At 40.7% G+C, this 19736-nt stretch overlaps 2 protein-coding genes across 3 annotated transcripts; both read left to right on the plus strand.

The window, feature by feature from the left end:
- Nucleotides 1–4633, plus strand: LOC115387994 (bile acid-CoA:amino acid N-acyltransferase-like). Its single transcript, XM_030090906.1, has 11 exons — nt 1–55; nt 474–683; nt 1305–1404; nt 1735–1925; nt 2014–2189; nt 2320–2436; nt 2588–2673; nt 3615–3708; nt 3799–3879; nt 4086–4221; nt 4507–4633. Exons 1-11 carry the CDS (start codon nt 1–3, stop codon nt 4605–4607), a joined length of 1347 nt encoding a protein of 448 aa, XP_029946766.1. The 3' UTR covers nt 4608–4633.
- Nucleotides 4634–9276: 4643 nt separating this feature from the next.
- Nucleotides 9277–16846, plus strand: LOC115388183 (bile acid-CoA:amino acid N-acyltransferase-like). 2 transcript variants are annotated; one of them, XM_030091141.1, is made up of 11 exons: nt 9277–9535; nt 10109–10318; nt 12005–12104; nt 13073–13263; nt 13343–13518; nt 13638–13754; nt 13913–13995; nt 14100–14193; nt 14284–14364; nt 15192–15327; nt 16307–16846. In XM_030091141.1, exons 1-11 carry the CDS (start codon nt 9475–9477, stop codon nt 16405–16407), a joined length of 1350 nt encoding a protein of 449 aa, XP_029947001.1. In that variant the 5' UTR covers nt 9277–9474; the 3' UTR covers nt 16408–16846. The 2 variants fall into 2 exon arrangements, with proteins under 2 accessions (XP_029947001.1, XP_029947002.1); XM_030091142.1 differs by lacking the exon at nt 9277–9535 and adding an exon at nt 10717–10768 and having other exon boundaries at nt 10221–10318.
- The last annotated feature ends 2890 nt before the right edge of the window (nt 16847–19736 follow it).

Raw genomic sequence — 19736 nt, forward strand, 5'->3', positions numbered from 1 at the left:
ATGATATCTCTTCTCATGGTACGAGGAAACCTGGGGAGATTCCAGCATGCTGTGGGTAAGAATAAGCTCAGTTCTTTATGTTGTTGCTGCATGTACAGTTTGTGTCTGTAATGGGAATGGAAACTGATTATAACTCTGCAAATATACTGTGATGATTAAAAAAAAAAAAAAAAATCAGCAACTTCACCTTTAACTTTGAAGTCTGACTGTGAAGTGTGTAGGTGATTAGAAATGGTCATGTGTCTTTTTTGTTGCCACTGTTGCCTCATGAAACATGACCTGGCTATCAAATGTCTTGTGCTTTGTCGCCATGAATTTGTTTGATACACAGTAATTTTGTCTGTACTTCTTTGTGGAGGCTATTATCTCTCAAAAACAAGTTTGTGATTTCTGAATGTCAGAAGTCTCAGCTTCAGCCCGGAGTCAGTCTGACTGCACTCCCTATTACATGTTTTGTTCTCTCCTGTCTGAAGGTGCAGTTCGTTGGCAGAGCAGCAGGAAACAAGCTCCCGTGTTGACAGCAGCTCCTGTTCGTGCTCTCATTGATGAGCAGATCAGCATAAAGGGCCGTTTTCTGCCTCCACACAGTCCTGTCACAGTGTGTGCACGGATGCACTGTGAAGATGGTGACCTGTGGGAGGCGTTTGCACATTACAACACGAATGCAGGAGGCGCTGTCAACTGTGAGTAAAACACATTAATTTACTTTAACGGTTAAATTGCACTTGATTTTGGCTCATGTCGAAATGTGTTCATTTTGAATATGAAAGAACAAAATGTCTAATTTAATGTGTATCTATAATATATTGAGAATAAATCTGGATATATGAAACTTGAAAATCTTATCATCTTCTTTTTATTTGCATTTACATTTCTTCACATTTAGTGCACTGTCCAACCTGATTGTTTCTTTGTTTTTGTATCCTGCCTACATAGTAAATTTTTATGTGAAAAATTGACGTACATATGATAGAGAGAAAAACTCTGAAAATCAAATGACCCTGCGTCATGTTGTGTTGTGGACAGAGGGGTTTGTGAAATCTGCAGAACACTGTGTTCTGTTCTTGTTCAATCCCAACTATTTTTAGATTTGGACTGCAAACAGTCTCAAAACAACAAATATGCTTCAATTAACATCAGCAATGAATATTTGATTCTCATTTTCAAGTTTCTTTGTGGTAAATATTAGAAGTAGTCACATTAATAATAGAAGTGTTTATGACAGAGTGAAACAACTCTTTGCAATCATTTCATGTTACACACGTTTCAGTTCCTCTCTTGGTGTCTTCTTGTCTCCTCCACAGTGACTACTGATCATTCATTGGGGGGTTCCTACCTTGGCTGTGAGCCGATGGGACTCTTCTGGGGACTGCAGCCAGCTCCTGGAGGAAGACAAGGTTCAAGGTGAGATCATGAAAACAATTTTTCTGAGCGCTGTAGAAGGAAGAGTTTGTAGCAGCAAAGCCAACTGTGTGTCTTCACACACTTTCTAAAAGCCTGATCTGTCTCCTCACAGCAGATCGTGTTTCTAATGGACTGTTGTGGTCGTTCATGAACACAGTGGTCAATATATTGCTATATTCTCCATTACCCTTCCTGTGATTTTCAGTAGTCAAACCATTGGCTTGTTGAACTAGATGTGACTTTCATTTCTTCTCCATTTTTGACTATTCAGAGCCGAATTTGTCTGCTGATAGAAAAGATAACGCTAAAATGTACTTATTTTCCAAACAGACTGAGGAAAAAAGATGTGGAGACTCCATACCAGGTCCACATCTCCCTCATGGAAGGCCATGTTTCTCCCAGTGACGGAAAGAGCTCTGAACTGGCAGTTGTTACTACTGAGCGCTGGTACATGGCGCCAGGAGTCAGGAGAATAGAGATCCGTCAGAACGGGGTCATTGGCACTTTATTTTTACCCCCTGGTGAGCATTTAATACATTCTTATAAAGGTTGTTGCGTTTGTTGTTGTTGTGATGTGATGGAGGATTGCACTGTGGTGATTTCCTGCAGGCCCAGGTCCATTTCCAGGCTTGTTGGATATGTGGGGAATGGGAGGAGGACTTCTGGAGTATCGTGCCGCCCTGTTTGCATCTCGGGGATATGCTTGTCTTACTCTTTCCTACAAAGGACACAAAGACTTGCCTGGACCTCCAGACCAATTCAACGTTGGTGATTCCTATTTCAGGGTAAGATGAGATGCTGCATGATGCAAGACCTGCTTTATTCATTATTAGCCTAAGATATAATTTGAGATATTTCATATTTGAGTTAATAACTTTGTCATTTCCTTCAAATCAACACATTTATTCTGGACAGTCAGCGTTCCAGCTGCTTCAAGATCGTGACGAGGTCGATGCAGACAGAATCGGGATCATTGGTATCTCATATGGAGGATATCTCTCTCTCCGTATTGCCACTCAATGTGGTGTGAACGTAAGTCACAAAATTCAGTGGCAACTGTTTGAAAAATAGAATAATGTTGACGCAATATAAAAGGTAACACTTTTGATAACTTTTGGATTAACTTAATTTAAAAAAAAAAAGTTATATGAGGTTAAGATTTGCAGTTTGTTCGTCTCTCCAGCCATCATGTGTTGTTTTCATCAACGGAACAGTCGCAAGTCCATTCCCGTTTCCTGAGGAGGACGGCTTCAGTAAACTCGGATACAGGTAAAAAGCTAGAGAGCAAAATATATTTTTTTTGATCGAGAGGTGTGGGATGTTAAAGGTGCAATAAGAACAAAATTTACTGTAAAAATATATTTAAACATTTAGTCTTCTCCATCAACAATGTCTTGGTCAAGTTATTTTCTTTCAAACTGAATGGTACGGGCTGGAACAACTTTGGTGGGCGGGGCTAGCACATCACTACTTCCTGGTTCCAGAGCCAATCATATGAGTTTCCGAGGTTACCAAACAAGCAGGGGAAAGAGGGGGAGGAGGAAGTACGCCATGTGACATTATACACATAAATATATATGTATGTATGCTGGACCTGACAGGCAGACAGAAAGACAGGAAGAGAATCAGAGAATGAAGGAAACAAACAAGTGAACAAGCACGCCAACAAAAGAACAGTGGAGAGAAGATTGATTAAAGATCAAAGTGATCATGCAAATGTGTCAGTGATCATGCATATATGACCTTTCCGTCAGAGGTACTGGCTACAACAACTTTGGTGGCCAGTCCTAGCACATCACTACTTCCTGGTTCCAGACCCAGTCATATGAGAGTTACCGAGGTTGAGGGGGGAAAGTACATTATGTGACATGTTACTTATTGCACCTCGACATTACACCACATAATGTAACACCCAGCCCACTACGGACTGAAATGTAATAGAGTTGTGCGGGTACCAGGGAGGAACTGTGCAGAGTGGGGACACGAGAGGACTTGTGGAAAAGCGCCATAAGACATTGCTGATGGAGAAGACCGAATGTTTAAAGGGGATGTTTTTTTTCAATAACAGACAAAAAATGGGAGCAATTCCCAATATTTTTCAAGTAAATTTCTTACTTATTGCACCTTTAATGACTAAGGAAATATGAGCTGCTGAAGTGATTTTCAACTGATTAACAAATGTTGTTATATTTCTTGTTTTGTGTTTTTAGTGGTGACCAAACTTGTCACTTTAATGATCAGGGTCAAGTCGTATTCAGAGAGTCTACCTTTCCTGCTCATGTTGTACCTGAACACAGAGTGAAGGTGATATTTTTCATCAGTCTCTCAGACATCAGCACAGATGCACCAACCCACTCAATTTTTTAACCATCAAAAACAATCTCGTGTTTGCAGTTAGAAAACCTCGCCTGTCCACTGATGGTCATAGTGGGAGAAGATGATCTGGGCACCGCAAGCTGTGAGAACGCAGACATGGTACATTTGAATTTATTAGTCTGTGTATCAAAGTACATTTGTCGAGCAACGGGTGAAAATTATATATAAAAAACACATTAACCACTCGTATTCATGATTGAAGACATCCATCCATCTTGTGGTGAGAGCTCTCACTAATTCCACCATGCAGCCCTGCTTGAAGACTTTCCACACAGAAATATCAACATGAATTTATCACTCATTAGATCGAGGAAATCCTGAAGTCTGCAGGAAAATCTCACCTGCTTTCCCGGTTCTCTTACCCTGATGCTGGTCACTTGATCGAGCCTCCTTATGCACCACATACAAGAGCATCCTATTTTAGCATCAAACCACAGAAAGGTGAGTTGAATTGTGCAGCAACATTTTCCATTTTCTTACATTCTCTTTATGTTTTATATGTTATATTTTGATCATTTTCAAGCTGCTAGATTTCATAAAATACAATAAAGTTTAGCAGTTTCAATATTTTAAAGGTTTTCTTTTTGTGGCTCTGTATCACTTATATATGGGGTGAAAAGGGTCAGCAAGTCATTGCATTCTGTTCTTTAAATTTCACATATCTTTTTTTCAGCTTGGAAGATAGTCAGAGCCTGTACATATGTGTTGTGTTTGTTTTCCTGGCAGTGATGATTCTGTGGGGAGGTCAACCAGCAGGTCACGCTGCTGCTCAGGAAGATTCATGGAAAAAGATGTTGGATTTTTTGGAAACCAATCTGAGAAGGTGATTGTTTAAATGTCATCAAGAAAGCAAGCATCACACTGTGATGAAAGTCACGTTCCAAGTATTTTTGAAATAAATATAAACATTTCAAAAATTCACATTTTTTATAAAATTGTACAGATGGGTTTAAAAAGTGAAAATACAGAAAGGATAATGTTTGTCAAAAATCAAAATGATACGCTGTTACTGTATGTAATTTTTATCAAATAATGAGTGACAGCATAAATGTAAACAAATGTTATCAAATTATATTTGATTTTGAATTCAGTGTAATATATCAGGTGGGACTGAACAGAGCTTAGAATGAGGAGGGACTGAGGTGGTTTGGTCAGCTGAGGAGGAGAAATTATAGTTTTTTTGGGAAAAGCATGCTGAGGATGGGGCTGTTTCGGGGTTTGAGGAGTATGGTGTTGATTATTGTGGCAATGGATCATTTATCTTAGTTTTTATTACTTTAACTAGTACAATGTATTAATGCAGAAAAGTGTTAAAAGTGACAAAAGGGACACAGTGTTTAATCTAAAAACAAATTAATTTATCAAGCTTTGTCTATGCAGGAGCAATTCTAAAATGTTTTGGAGCTCCAGACATTGAGCCAGAGGGATCTTCTGAACTTCCTGACCAGGAAACTGAAGGACCATCGCTTTCCTCGGGACCTCAGGAAGCATCATCCTTAGAGTATAGGTTTGAAACATGAGGTGAAGTGAGAGCCAGATTTGGAGTGCTGCTCGATTTCCGAAACCTGGATGATGAGGAATTGTGCAGCCAGTGACACCCTCTGTAGCCTTTGGAATAATACTGTGGCCTCAGCAGAGAGGAGCTCTTTAAAGCTGAAGCTCATTAGGGCCTTCCTCAGGTCTTCCTTGGGACAGGATCACCTCACTGGTCTTACAATGATCAGCATCAACCATGAGATGGACAAGCAGCTGTCATATGAGGACATCATTGATGACTTTGTGTATAAAAATCCAGGAAGCAGGCATTTTGAGGACAATACACTGTGACTGCTGCTGTGAATAATATATATTATTAGTTGTGATTCTAATAAGTGTGTGACTGTGGTGTTAATTAAGCTTTGTTCGAAGTGTTGGTTTGTTTCCATTGTTGTATTTTAGCATAGATTTTGGTTTGTTGTGTTTTCTTCTTAAAGTATAGATGTAGACATTTATTGACATGTGGAGGATTGTTTTCCTTGTATTATAGTTTTGTTTTTATCAGTTTAATTTGCCTGAGTGGCTCAACATAAGATGTTTAATTTTAACTGCACCCTGTTTTTCTCATGAAGTGTAATAGTTTGTTGTATCTTAGTAGACCATCTCTCCTCATACCAGTCTGATCAGCCCCTAGGATCAATAAAGTATCTACCTATCTATTTATCAAGGGGCCCCAAACAGCTTCCTGGGCGGTATGTCCTTCAAGCTCGGGTCCTCTACCAGAGGCCTGGGAGCTTGAGGGTTCTGCAGGATCTTAGCTGTTCCGAGCACTGCACTCCTCTGAACAGAGATCTCAGATGTTGTTCCTGGTATTTCCTGGAGCCATGCCTCCAGCTTGGGGGTTACTGCTCTTTCAGCCCTTGTATTTCTCCAGGTTTTCATGTTCCTGCTTTCTGATGTTGCTGTCACTGGGGATTGCTACTCGGCACAGATATTTCTGTACACTATGCCCGCAACCTGGTTACGGGGTTCCATGTATGCCTTTCCTGCCAGCATCTTGCCCCCTGCTGTGATGTGCTGCACTGTTGCAGGGGCTTCTTTGCACAGTCTGCCTGGGGTCTTGTCTGGTGTGATCCACCCTGGCCTCTATTGATCTTGTGTTTAGCGCCTGTTGTTGTGCAGCCATGATCAGAGCCTCTGTGCTCTTTCAGTCCTGCCTCTTCCAGCCACTGATATGTTCTCTCTATGTCAGCCACTACTTCCATTTGTTGGTAGTACATGCCGTGTAGGGGTTTGTCTTTCCATGATCCCACCTCTGGCTCCTCTTTCTCATGGGTTTCACTTGTCTGAAGCATTCACTGAGCAGGTAGCCATTGGGGGCCACTTTCTGGATGTATTCTTGGAGGGATGATGTTTCCTCCTGGATGCTGGCTTTAACACTCAACAGTCCTCGGCCTCCCACACTTCACTTTGTGCACAGCCTCAGGACGCTGGATTTCAGGTGGAACTCTCCGTGCATTGTGAGGAGTTTCCTTGTCTTGATATCGGTAACTTGCATCTCTTCCAGTAGCCAGGATATTATTCCAGCTGGGTATCTGATCACTGGTAGGGCACACATGTTAATGGCCTGGATTTTATTCCTGCCATTCAGCTGACTGTTCAGGACCTGTCTCACCCTCTGGAGGTGTTACGCTGTGGCTGACCTCTGGGCTGCTTCATCGTGGTTGCCATTTGCCTGTGGTATACCCAGATATTTGTAGCTGTCTTCCACATCTCTTATGTTGCCTTCAGGTAGTTCAACCCCTTCAGTAGTGATAATCCTCCCTCTCCTTGACACATCCACCCACACTTATCGAGTCTGAAATACATCCCGATGTCATTGCTGTATATCCTGGTAAAGTGAATCAGGGAGTCGATGTCCCGCTCACTCTCAGTATACAGCTTGAAGTTATCCATGTAGAGGAGGTGACTGACGATTGTTCCATTGCGGAATCGGTACCCCATCGACTTTAATCTCCACATTGATGACCCATCTTCCACTGTGGCAGCTGAACTGATAACTCTTATGGACTCCTTTGGCTTTATTCAGCATGTTTCTGTCCCAACTCATGTTCAAGGCCACACCCTGGACTTGGTCTTCTCCCATGGTGTAAATATTAATCAAATAAGTGATCACTGTTATATTTTATTGAATTTGTCTTTGATGCTGGCACCTTCTACGTATATGCACCTTCTACATATAGAAACGCTGGCCAGAAGCCGTTTATACTCAGCAGTGTTGAGTCCTGAATCATAGCAGCAGTGTTTTATGGAATGGGATTGTTTGTCCTGTGTCCAACCCCCAACCTGGAGGACCAGTGGTTCGCACTTCATCAGGCCTCTAACCTCTGACCTCTATGGCTTGGATAATCCTACTCGGAGACAAACCTCCTGCCAGCATAATTCTACAGGTTACTGAGATGCCCCCCGTGCTATGACCCTGATTCAAAGGGAGGCAACAGAATGAATCACACAACGTCAAGGTGGAGTTTCTAGGAGTTTATTGCTGACAAAATAGCCAAACTGAAAAGTGAGCAAAAGGAGTTTTCAGTCGCAGCATGTCAGGTTCTCACTTGAACCTGTGGGAGAATGGAGCACACCTGTCGACACACACCTGTAGATCATCACAAGCGATCAACAGTGCAAGGACTGAAAACTGAGACACAAAACACAGGCCTTGATTCTCAGCCAGTATGGTATGACAGCCTTGTGATATTTATTATCATTGAATGTGTGGAAGTGCTCTGTGATCTTCTGAAGTGATCTTCTTTGTAATTATTGGTTGTTTGTGCTTTCCTGCAACAATACTTCTTTCTTGAACTTCATGAACCTAAACACAGTGCTGCTGTAGCAGCAGTAGTAATAGTATTCGTAGAAACTGAAATCAGCAGAGCTTGAATTCTGCTGTCCCATTGAGAGAATTTCACTGTCGGGATGCTCCTATAAGGAAATGTTACGCTCCAAATCCAGGTAAGGAAAAGTCATTTACTAATCATGCTCTAGTGAAGGCCCTCTCTCAGGTGTCATTCAGACTTGAATACAACTCTGTAACGACTTGTCCTTTCTGTGCAGAATACAAAACACAGAGCTGACTCTGAACCAGTGCATTTTTTTTTTATTAGTCACTCATCAAACAGAGACAGTTTCCATCACACGGAGTAGAAGTAGCAGTAATAACTACTATTAGTAGTAAGAGTAGTATTAGTTTTACAGAAGGTAAATTTGATCATTTTGGATTAAACTCTCCCTTTTGATGTACAACTGATTTCCACTGGGTTAAGACATGTTTTTCAAGTTACGTCACTGTGTGAAGTAAACGTCACAGACAAACCGGGTCAGCTGACAGAGGTGTTTTTTTTTTTTTTTCAGGATCAGACTGGCTCTCCTTGAATGGTTTTCAGCTCCCACAGAGGTAAGATCACTTTACACTTTCAACCTTAGAGATATTGCTGCAAGAAACAAACACAAAGTTTCAGATTGGTTTTCAGATTGTTTGTTCACTCAGTCAAACACTGAAATCACACACATTTCAGTCAACTTTTCATTTACTTGAAGTCTGTGCTTTTCTTTTTTCTTTGATGGCGTTTTTATTTTCTATTATCACATTTTACTGTCACTGCTGTCATTTGCTTTGCTGTTTGTGCGAGTTTTACATGCCAAATTAAGATTTATATGCACTCATTCATCATGCATGCATGAATTTATATAGCTTTAAAAACTGAAGAAATGATCAAAATTGACAAGTATGAGAAGCAGTCAGCTACAGGGACACATATTATTCAGTGCTTGCCAGTACTTGCACAAGTACAAGAAGTACGTGCAACCCCCCCCCCCCCCCCCCCCCCCCCCCGCCAAAAAAAAAAAAAAAAAAACCGCTTTGAACCAGTCCAGTAAAGCATTACATCAGATTTGGTAATGCGCAACTCAACTCAAGTCTCAACAGGACAAAGGTCCAAAGCTGATAACTTGCAGAAAGGAAACTCTCTGTAGTGAAACTGGCTGGTGAAAATCTAGATTACTTTGAACCTAACTTAAGTTTTGATATCTACTTCTGCAGCTGTACTGATGGAATAAACACAGCAAAGTGTGCTTAGTTTTTGTTAACATTTGGCTTCTGTTCAGAATATTAACAGGTGGACAAATAAAAGCCACCTTGGAGCCACATCTGAGTGCAGAGATATGAGGATGATATCGCGTCTCATTGTACGAGGAAACCTGGTGAGAGTTCAGCATGCTGTGGGTAAGAATATGCGCAGTTCTTTTTGTTGTTGCCACATGTACAGGTTTTGTCTGTCATGGAACTGGAAACTGATAACTATCCAAATATACTCTTAAGATTAAAAAAAAATCTGCCACTTTGACTTTAAAGTCTTACTGTGAAGTGTGTAGCAATGACAAATGGTCTCTGTTGACACTCTTGTCTCATGTGAATTAACTATAAAATGTCTTGTGCTTTATCACAATGGATTTGTTTGATGTCCAATATTTTAATCTGTCCATCTTTGTGGAGGATATTCTCTCTCAAAAACGAGTTTGTGATTTCTGAATCACCCAAGTCTCAGCTTCAGGCTGGAGTCAATGTGATTGCAAGAGGTTTTAAAATTTTCCTCACATGTTGGAAAACACTTGATATTGTTTATCACACTGCTGAACAGTTGTTGCAGTTCATAATGTTAACCAAGACAGACAGTAGCAGGACATGATTTGCAGAGCAGTTGAGATTACATTGCAAAATATGAAACACCCCCCCTGTACACTTTGCTTTTGAAGTCAGCTTTGCGATATTTCATGTTTTGTTCTCTCCTGTCTGAAGGTGCAGTTCGTTGGCAGAGCAGCAGGAAACAAGCTCCTGTGTTGACAGCAGCTCCTGTTCGTGCTCTCATTGATGAGCAGATCAGCATAAAGGGCCGTTTTCTGCCTCCACACAGTCCTGTCACAGTGTGTGCACGGATGCACTGTGAAGATGGTGACCTGTGGGAGGCATTTGCACATTACAACACAAATGCAAGTGGCGCTGTCAACTGTGAGTAAAACACATTAATTTACAATGAAATGATAACTCAAGTTCTAATTTTGTAATGACTCATGTCAAAATGTGTTCATGTCTAATATGACACATCAGTATGTATTATTTAACATGTTGTTTGTCTATAATGTTTTGTGAATAAATCTGGGTATCAGTATCAGTGATTTGGAAATCATTACATTGTGGTCATATTTCCATTTCATGCATTTGTCCAAACCTTTTTGAAGTTGGACCTGTACATACAATTTTTTTCATAATGCCATTCAAATAATTCATGTCGTGCTGTATGTTAGTGAGAAGCTTGTGGGTCCAAATCAAATCTGGGACTTTCTCTGTGGAGTCTGCATATTCTCCCAGTGCATGCTGGTGATTTCTCTGGGTCTTCTGGTTTCCAGACACAACCCACATCCATGTGAGAATAATGGATGACCCTAAAAATTTTCGCAGGTATGGATGTGAGTGTGAGTGATTGTCTTTCTGTGTTTTTATGCTGCTTCCACCCTGAGTTTCTTTTCTCTTCTGACTCTCGTCACAGACCGACTCTTTTTCCCTCTTTTCCCTCCTCTCCTGTTCTGCTCTGATCTGCTCGCTGCAGCTGTCCTGTCTGACGTCCTCTATTGTGTTAACTTTTTGGAAACTTCTGTCCATCAGTGTGAATCCTCGAACATGGAATTGATTAGGTAGTGCCTCAATCCAATTGACAAGATTTTTTCACGAAGAAATGTTGGTTTTGGAGATCTAACATGTCTGAAGGGGACGTTTCCTGTGGGCTACATGGCAGACGCTTGGAATAAGTGGAAGGTCTTGTGGCTAACGGTTCTTTCTTTGGCGGATGCTGAAGACGTGTATATCTTCATATTCATGAAAGCAGGACATCTCCTAATTGGATTAAGATTGCTCTGGTCTGTCAAAAAGTGATCAAGACGCCAGCCAGTAAGGAGGGCTGCTGGCTGTCGGCTTTGATAAAGGATAAAGCCCATCGGAGGCTGGAACACCAAATGGATTACATCTTGGGCCAGCTCACAAAACTGTTCAAGGCCACATCTGCTCTGTCTGGGAGCATGTGCGCTCGGCTGGGTGAGGTGACAAGGAGTGTCGACACACTCAAAAGTGAATTTAAGATGAGGACCACAATGTTTTTTTTTATACCCAGTAAACTTGAATCAAAAGACTCTGGTAGACACTTGACCATTTCACAGAATTTACAGAATTTGTCAATATAAGCAGAAAACTGATGAGTAGGCAGATTCCTGAGTCACACCAGAAAAGGTCAACACCTTCTCTCCAGTGTCCCCAACAACCGGTTTCCTAACTCCACAGACATTTATTAGGAGAAGAAGGGATTCTACATTAGAATCAAAATGCCCATGTGCCAACTTTTACTGTCTTGCAGCCATATCCATGCAATGATAAAATGTCTAAGTTTAAACATTTTGTATGTTGTTTAACTTATGTTGTGAACACAGGGGATTGTGAGATCTGCAGAACAAAAATGCTTCAGTTAGCATCAGCACTGAATATTTCATTCTCATTTTCTAGTTTCAAGTTTCTTTGTAGTAAATATTAGTAAAAGTCACATTAATAATAGAAGTGTTTATGATAGAGCAAAAAAAGCCCAGCAATCATTTCATGTCATACGCAAGATTTAGTTCCTCTCTTGGTGTCTTCTTGTCTCCTCCACAGTGACTAGTGATCATTCATTGGGGGGTTCCTACCTTGGCTGTGAGCCGATGGGACTCTTCTGGGGACTGCAGCCAGCTCCTGGAGGAAGACAAGGTTTAAGGTGAGATCATGAAAACAATTTGCTGAGCGCTGTAGAAGGAAGAGTTTGGAGCATCAAACCCAACTGTGTGTGTCTTCACACACTTGCTGTAAGCCTGATCTGTCTCCTCGCAGCAGATCGTGTTACTAATGGACTGTTGTAAATGGTTTATAGACGACAATTATACAGCATATCCCCATTCACCCATTCACACAGATATTCACACACCAGTGGAGGCATCTGCAATGCAAGGCACTCAACTTAAAGGTATAATGGACGATTTTCTCGAAAAAGTCGAAGCCAAACGTCTGTTACTCGCTTTTTGAGAACGCGCATGCGCCAGACCAAGCTACCTGCTCTGCTGCTCCTACGAGGGCGCTTGACAGCGTGACACAAGCATTTCTTCAGCGTGACTGACATGTCGGAGGACCAATAGTTAACGCTCGCATCACGCCATTCATTGGCTAAAACATCGTCCATTATACCTTTAACTACAGACAGCTTTCTGTATTGATGCTCTTTAATAACCAGCACAGCCAGGACCATGATGCACCACAGACCACCAGAGAACAACAAACAGACACAATAAACAATGAACTTATGTACATACTGTCATTAAAGTAATATAAAATGAAGTTATCAAATTAAATTATACTGACCACTTTGACCATTTATCTTGAAACATCTTATTTAACTTATTAATGATCTAAAATAAACATGTCTGCCATCCATCATCTTCTGTACAGATGAAAAGTGAAGGGAACAGGAAGTCACTGTGAACTAATGCAATGGAATTCTCAAAATAAAAGTACGACCTCTGCTGGTCAAACCAGGAACAATAGCATATTCTCCATTACCCTTTCTGTGGTTTTCAGTAGTCAAACCATTGGCTTGTTGAACTAGATGTGACTTTCATTTCCGACTATTCAGAGCTGAATTTGTCGGCCGATAGAAAAGATAACGCTAAAATGTGCTTATTTTTCAAACAGATTGAGGAAAAAAAATGTGGAGACTCCATACCAGGTCCACATCTCCCTCATGGAAGGCCACGTTTCTCCCAGTGACGGAAAGAGCTCTGAACTGGCAGTTGTTACTACTGAGCGCTGGTACATGGCGCCAGGAGTCAGGAGAACAGAGATCCGTCAGAACGGGGTCGTTGGCACTTTATTTTTACCCCCTGGTGAGCATTTAATACATTCTTATAAAGGTTGTTGTTACTGTGATGTGATGGAGGATTGCACTGTTGTGATTTCCTGTAGGCCCAGGTCCATTTCCAGGCGTGTTGGATATGTGGGGAATGGGAGGAGGACTCCCGGAGTATCGTTCTTCCCTGTTAGCATCCAAGGGATATGCTAGTCTTACTCTTTCCTACATAGAACACAAAGACTTACCTGGACCTCCAGACCAATTAAATGTTGGTGATTCCTATTTCAGGGTAAGATGAGATGCTGCACGGTCCAAGACCTGCTTTATTCATTATTAACCCAAAATATGATTTGAGATATTCTGTATTTGTGTTAATTTCCTTCAAATCAACACATATATTCTGCACAGTCAGCATACCAGCTGCTTCAAGATCTTGACGAGGTCGACGCAGACAGAATCGGGCTAATTGGTCTCTCGTATGGAGTTTATGTCTCTCTTCGCATTGCGACTCAGTGTGGCGTTAAAGTAGGTCACAAAATTCACTGACGACCGTTTTTTTCATCTCGAGTTTTCAGTTTTGTCACAGTATGGATCTAAAGTTTCTGAAAGTATTTGGATTAACTTAAAAAAAATAATTTCTAAGTTTATAAATTTATTAATATGCAGTTTGTTCTTCTCTCCAGCCATCATGTGTGATCTGCATCAATGGGCCATTCGCAAGCACAATCCCATATCCTGAGGACGGCTTCAGTAAACATAATGACAGGTAAAAAGTTAGAACTGAGAGGCACGGGGGGTTAAAGACTCAGAAAATATGTGCTACTGAAGTCATTTTCAACTGATTAACAAATGCAGTGTTTCTTTTTTCAGTACTGAAAAATATTATGTGTGCAATGATCAGGGCTATGTTCAGTTCAAAGACGCCATGTTACCTACTCATCTTGCACTTGAACACAGAGTCAAGGTGATATGTTATGTCATTTTCTCAGACTTCAGCACAGATGCACAAATCCACTCAGTTTTTTAACCATCAAAAATAATCTCATGTTTGCAGCTAGAAAACCTCGCCTGTCCACTGATGGTCATAGTGGCGGAAGATGATGGGATGGCTGCAAGCAGTAAATATGCAGATATGGTACATTTTACTTTTTTCATTCCACACAACAATTTATCTGTCTGTGTGTCAAAGTATATTTGTCAATCAACAGTTGAAAAACGCATTTAAAATGAACACATTGACAACTCATGTTTATGGTTGTTTGAAGACATCCATCCATCCATCCATCTATCATGCCACTGGTTACCAATCCATCACAAGGCAAACACACCAGCATGCATGGACACACACACACACACACACACACACACACACACACACACACACACACACACACACACACACACACACACACACACACACACACACACACACACACAGTCTTGTATTTCTATCCTTGTGGGGACCGTCCATTGACTCCCATTCATGTCTAGCCCCTAACCCTGACCCTTACCCTAACCCTAACCCACACCACAACAAAGCCTAACCCTAAAGAAATGTTTTTGCACTTTTACTTTTTTCAGTAACAACAACATGGTCAAGAAAACACTGTTTCTCCTACTTAGGACCGGAAAAAGGTCCCCACAAGGCACGCCGTTCCACGTTTTGCTATCCTTGTGGGGACATTTGGCCCCAACAAGGATAGAAATACGAGAACACACACACACACACACACACACACACACACACACACACACACGCACAAACTGTTGGTGGAAACCACTGATCCTGGAGGAAACCCGTGCACACACAGGGAGAACATGCAGATTCCAATGAAAGATTCAGCTTGTTTTTGACCTTGATCTTTTTGCTGTGAAGTGAGAGCTCTCACCACTGTGCCACCATGCAGCGCTGCTTGAGGACTTCCCTCACAGAAACATTAACATGAATTTATTGCTCATTAGATGGAGGAAATCCTGAAGTCTGCTGGGAAATCGCAGCTGTTTACCCGGTTGTCTTACCCCGATGCTGGTCACTTGATCGAGCCTCCTTACTCACCACATGCAAGAGAATCCTTTTATCGCGTCAAACCACAGAAATGTGAGTTTTATTGCACATATTTCCCTTTAACCCCATGCTTGCTCTCCCTCTCTCTCTCTCTCCCTGTATATCTATCTATCTATCTGTACAGACAGATAGACACTAAAGCGCAAAATTATTCATACTTTTGGTAAATCTTGACTTATGGTTAATTTATTCAAACAGAAAGGTTTTCTTTTTACCAGAAGGCATCCCCCCAAAAATAATACTATGATATGCAAGAAGCATCATTGTGGAACAAACAAAATAAAATTAATTGAATTAAATTTGAATTAAATTTCAACAAAAATTGGTATGTGCAAAATGATTTCTACCCTCTGACAGCTGTCGGAATTTCTGAGGACTCTCATTTGGACCAGCTGTTTTAAACACATGAAAAGCAGCAGCTCTCTGCATTTGGCTTGTGGACAGTCATCACCAAGTCACAGGACGACACACAACAGCCCACTTGGCCTTTGGAAATGCTCATCTGGACAAAGAAGAAGGCTTCTGGTCTTCTGTTTAATGGTCAGATGAAACAAAAATAAAATTATTTGGCCACAATGATTTATCCTTAATTTGACAAAAAAATGAATAAATAAATAAAAAACAACAAAACAAAACAAAAAAAAAAGACAACCTAAAGAACACCATCCTCCCCAAACATGGTGGAGGCAACTCAATGCTTTGAGGGTGTTTTTCAGCCAATGGACCAGGGAACCTGAATTTTTTTCAGGTTCCCTGGTCCATTGTCTTGTCTTTTATAAGAGAATTATGACAAAAAAAAAACAAAAACTTGCTGGTTAAATAAAAGTAACTTTAAGCCAAAATTTGCCTCGTGTAAATTTTGGCAGGTGCTATTTGCTCTGTATCACTTACATATTGGTTCTAAATGGTCAGTGAGTCATTGCATTGTGTTCTTCAGATTCCACCAACCTTTTTGAACTTACAGTAAAAGCCTGTACATGATCATATATGTTGTATTTGTTTTTTCTGGCAGTGATGATTGTGTTTGGAGGTCATCCTGCAAGTCACGCAGCTGCTCAGGAAGATTCTTGGAGAAAGATGTTGGATTTTTTGGAAACCAATCTCAGAAGGTGATCGTGAAATCTGTTGCGTCTCATCAAGAAAGCAAGCATCATACTCTGATGAAAAAGAGAGAAGACCATTGTGTTGTTTTAAGAGGTTTTCACCCTTCTCGCAGTGGTATATATCTCAATCAGTTAGTAATACATTCAGATTTCTTTATAACAGGTGAAGGAAAGTCAAGGAGGCAAAGTAGTTTAATTCACTTGATGTCACAAGGTGAAGCTGCAAATGGTACACTCAGAAATGATCTTAAATGCTTTGATAAGTTCATACACTTCTTACACCACTGAAAATGTTTCAGCTACTTTTCTGTTTGAATCTGTTTAAATGTCATCAAGAAGGCAAGCATCAGTTATAAATTAGGAAGTAGGAGAGTGTGTCCAGTGGTGCATGGTGTCGGGAAATGTTTCTCATGTCTGTTGTTTGTAGTTTAAAGAATAAAGAAAGGTTGATTCAACTCACCTGTTCATCTCATCTTTCCTGACTTCCACAATGCAATATAATGTTTAACGCTCTAAGCTTTTATTTTGTTGAGTGAGAGAGCGACTGACATCTCTCCCACCACCGAACTGAACTGAACAACCTTGATGCGCGCGTCGAGGCTCCCGGCTGAGTGTCATGCATCCTGGAGACGCAAACTGTGATGGATCATAAAGTCAGGTTGACATTTCAGCATGTGAATAAAATAAAAGCTGCAGGACCTGACAGTATAACAGGCTGTGTCCTGAGAACCTGTGCCAACCAGGTTGCGATGAGTGTTCAAGGAAATATTTGTGTTCTCGTTCTTCCAGTGCTCCCATCCCCAGACGCTTTAAGTAGTTTGTAATTGTTCCTGTCCTCAAGAAAGCCAAGCCCAGCTGTCACCTCCTTCCCACCTGCCTCCCGGGACCCCTTGGAGTTAGCACGCCAGCTAACCAGATGTCATCAACCACCTGCTGCACACAGCCCTGGACTTCCTGGACAGAGAGAATCATGTGCAAATGTACGCTGTTTGAAGGAACCCCGATGATGTGAAATATTTTGATGTTATAAGTTCCCTGGGACACTATGTGAAGGACATACTGTACTCTTCCTCTCAAAAGCTGCTGCCAAACTCTTAGCTAGGTCAAGAAAGATGACATGGAGGTCTCTTTTGTCCTTCTTTGCTATGTAGATTTGATGCACATATACAGTCACGAGACATTTATTGTCAATAACGTGTCAAAGTGCCCTGAATTTAGACCTCACTTGTAATTACAGGTTGTTTACATTTTCCTGTAACAATACTTCTTTGTAATATTAGCAGTCTTTTTGTACAGTGGTATTAGTAGAAGCAACAGTCGTTGTATCAGTATTAGTCGAAATTAACAGTGCATGAATTCTGCTTTCCATCTGAGAAAATGTGACTATGGCTATGCACCAATTTTGATGCAAATGTTACCTCCTGAATGCAGGTAAAATCGAAAACAGGCTAATCCTTGTGTTATTTAAAGTCTACTTAATCGTGAAAATTTTGTTCACTTCATGTTTTTTTTAAGTTACACCAGTGTATGAAATAAATGTCAAAGTCAAATCTGGTCAGCCACTCCCTCCGACAGACGTATTTCTGGATCAGACTCATCAGAAGGTTAACAGCTCCGATAAAGGTAAGATCACCTTGCACTCTCTGCTTTTGAGATAATGCTGCAGACATTAAACACAATAATGAAAAATAAAATATTCATCTACGAATCGTGAAACTTTCATATTTGTTTTCTGATTGCTCCTTTACTCAGTTAATATTATTATAATTATTATTATAAAGTATGCGTGATAATCTTTGATGAAATATTTGTTTTGCTATGCACTACAGTAGATTTTAACAGCATTAATATGTTTTTTTTTTTAATGATGAATTATGAACTACTTGCACTGGGCACAATGACTTACACCAGTTTTCTGTATTGAAGCTACATTTTTGCACATTTTACAAAAACGAGTACGAAGCCGTCAGTTACAGGGACGCATAGTTTTCAGTAATTAAGTTTATAAGTTGTTGTTCAACAGGATTGAAGTAAAGACATGCCCAAAACAAACAATGACAAAAACATTCCAACATATCTGAACCAGTTAAGTGAGCCGTGGAGAAGCTCCAATTGAAGTCTCAACAAGGCCCTTTGGACAAAGGTCCAAAGCTGATAGCGTGCACAAAATAAACTCTCCATAATCTAAAGATGGCTGGCGAAAATGTAGCTCACCTTGAACTTATATGAAATTTGGATGTATACTTCTGCAATTGTACTTACAGAATAGGTACAGCAAAGTGTGCTTAGTTTTATTAACATTTGGCTTCTGTTCCGAATATTTACAGGTGGACAAATAAAAGCCACTTTGGAGACACAGCTGAGTGCAGAGACATGAGGATGATATCGCGTCTCATTGTACGAGGAAACCTGGGGAGATTTCAGCATGCTGTGGGTAAGAATATGCTCATATATGTCTGTCATGGAACTGGAAACCAATAACATCTGTGTAGATATGCATCCATCAATCCATTATCTAACCCACTTGGTCCTTCTCTGGGCCATGGGGGGCTGGAGCCAATCAGCTGCTCTGGGCAAGGCCAGGGCTAACACAGCAAACAAACAGCAGTACACACGTATATTTACACCTACGGGCAATTTAGAGGTACCAATTAATCTGACATGCATGTTTTTGGACCATGGGAGGAAGCCGGAGTGCCCGGAGGGAACCCATGCAAACACAGGGAGAACATGCAAACTGCACACAGAAAAGCCCCAGGACCACGGGCCGTATTTGAACTCAAAAGCTTCTTGCTGTGAGGCAGAAGTGCTAATCACTGCGCCCTTTCTGTAAACATACTCTGAAGATTAAAAAAAAAAAAATCTGCTACTTTACCTTTAAAGTCTGACTGTGAAGTGTGTAGTGATGAGAAATTGTCTTTTTTTGTTACCAATGTCGTCTTATACAACGTGAATTAACTATAAAATGTCTTGTGCTATTTCACCATGAGTTTGTTTGATGTCTAATATTTTACTCGTTACTTCTTTGTGGAGGATATTCTTTCCCAAAATGAGTTTGTGATTTTTCATTCAGACTTCTCAGCTTCACACTGGAGTTAATGTGATTGCAATAGGTTTTAATATTTGCCTCAAATGTTGGAAAACACTTGATATTGTTTATCACACTGCTTAACAGTGGCTGCAGTTCATAATGTTAACCAAGACAGACAGTAGCAGGACATGAATTGCAGAGCAGCGACGATTGCATTGCAGAATATGAAACACACTCCCTGCACGCTTTACTTTGAAGTCAGTTTCGTAATATTTCATGTTTTGTTCTCTCCTGTCTGAAGGTGCAGT

The sequence above is a fragment of the Salarias fasciatus genome, chromosome 5 (assembly GCF_902148845.1).
Source record: "Salarias fasciatus chromosome 5, fSalaFa1.1, whole genome shotgun sequence".
NCBI classification, from domain to species: Eukaryota; Metazoa; Chordata; class Actinopteri; order Blenniiformes; family Blenniidae; genus Salarias; species Salarias fasciatus.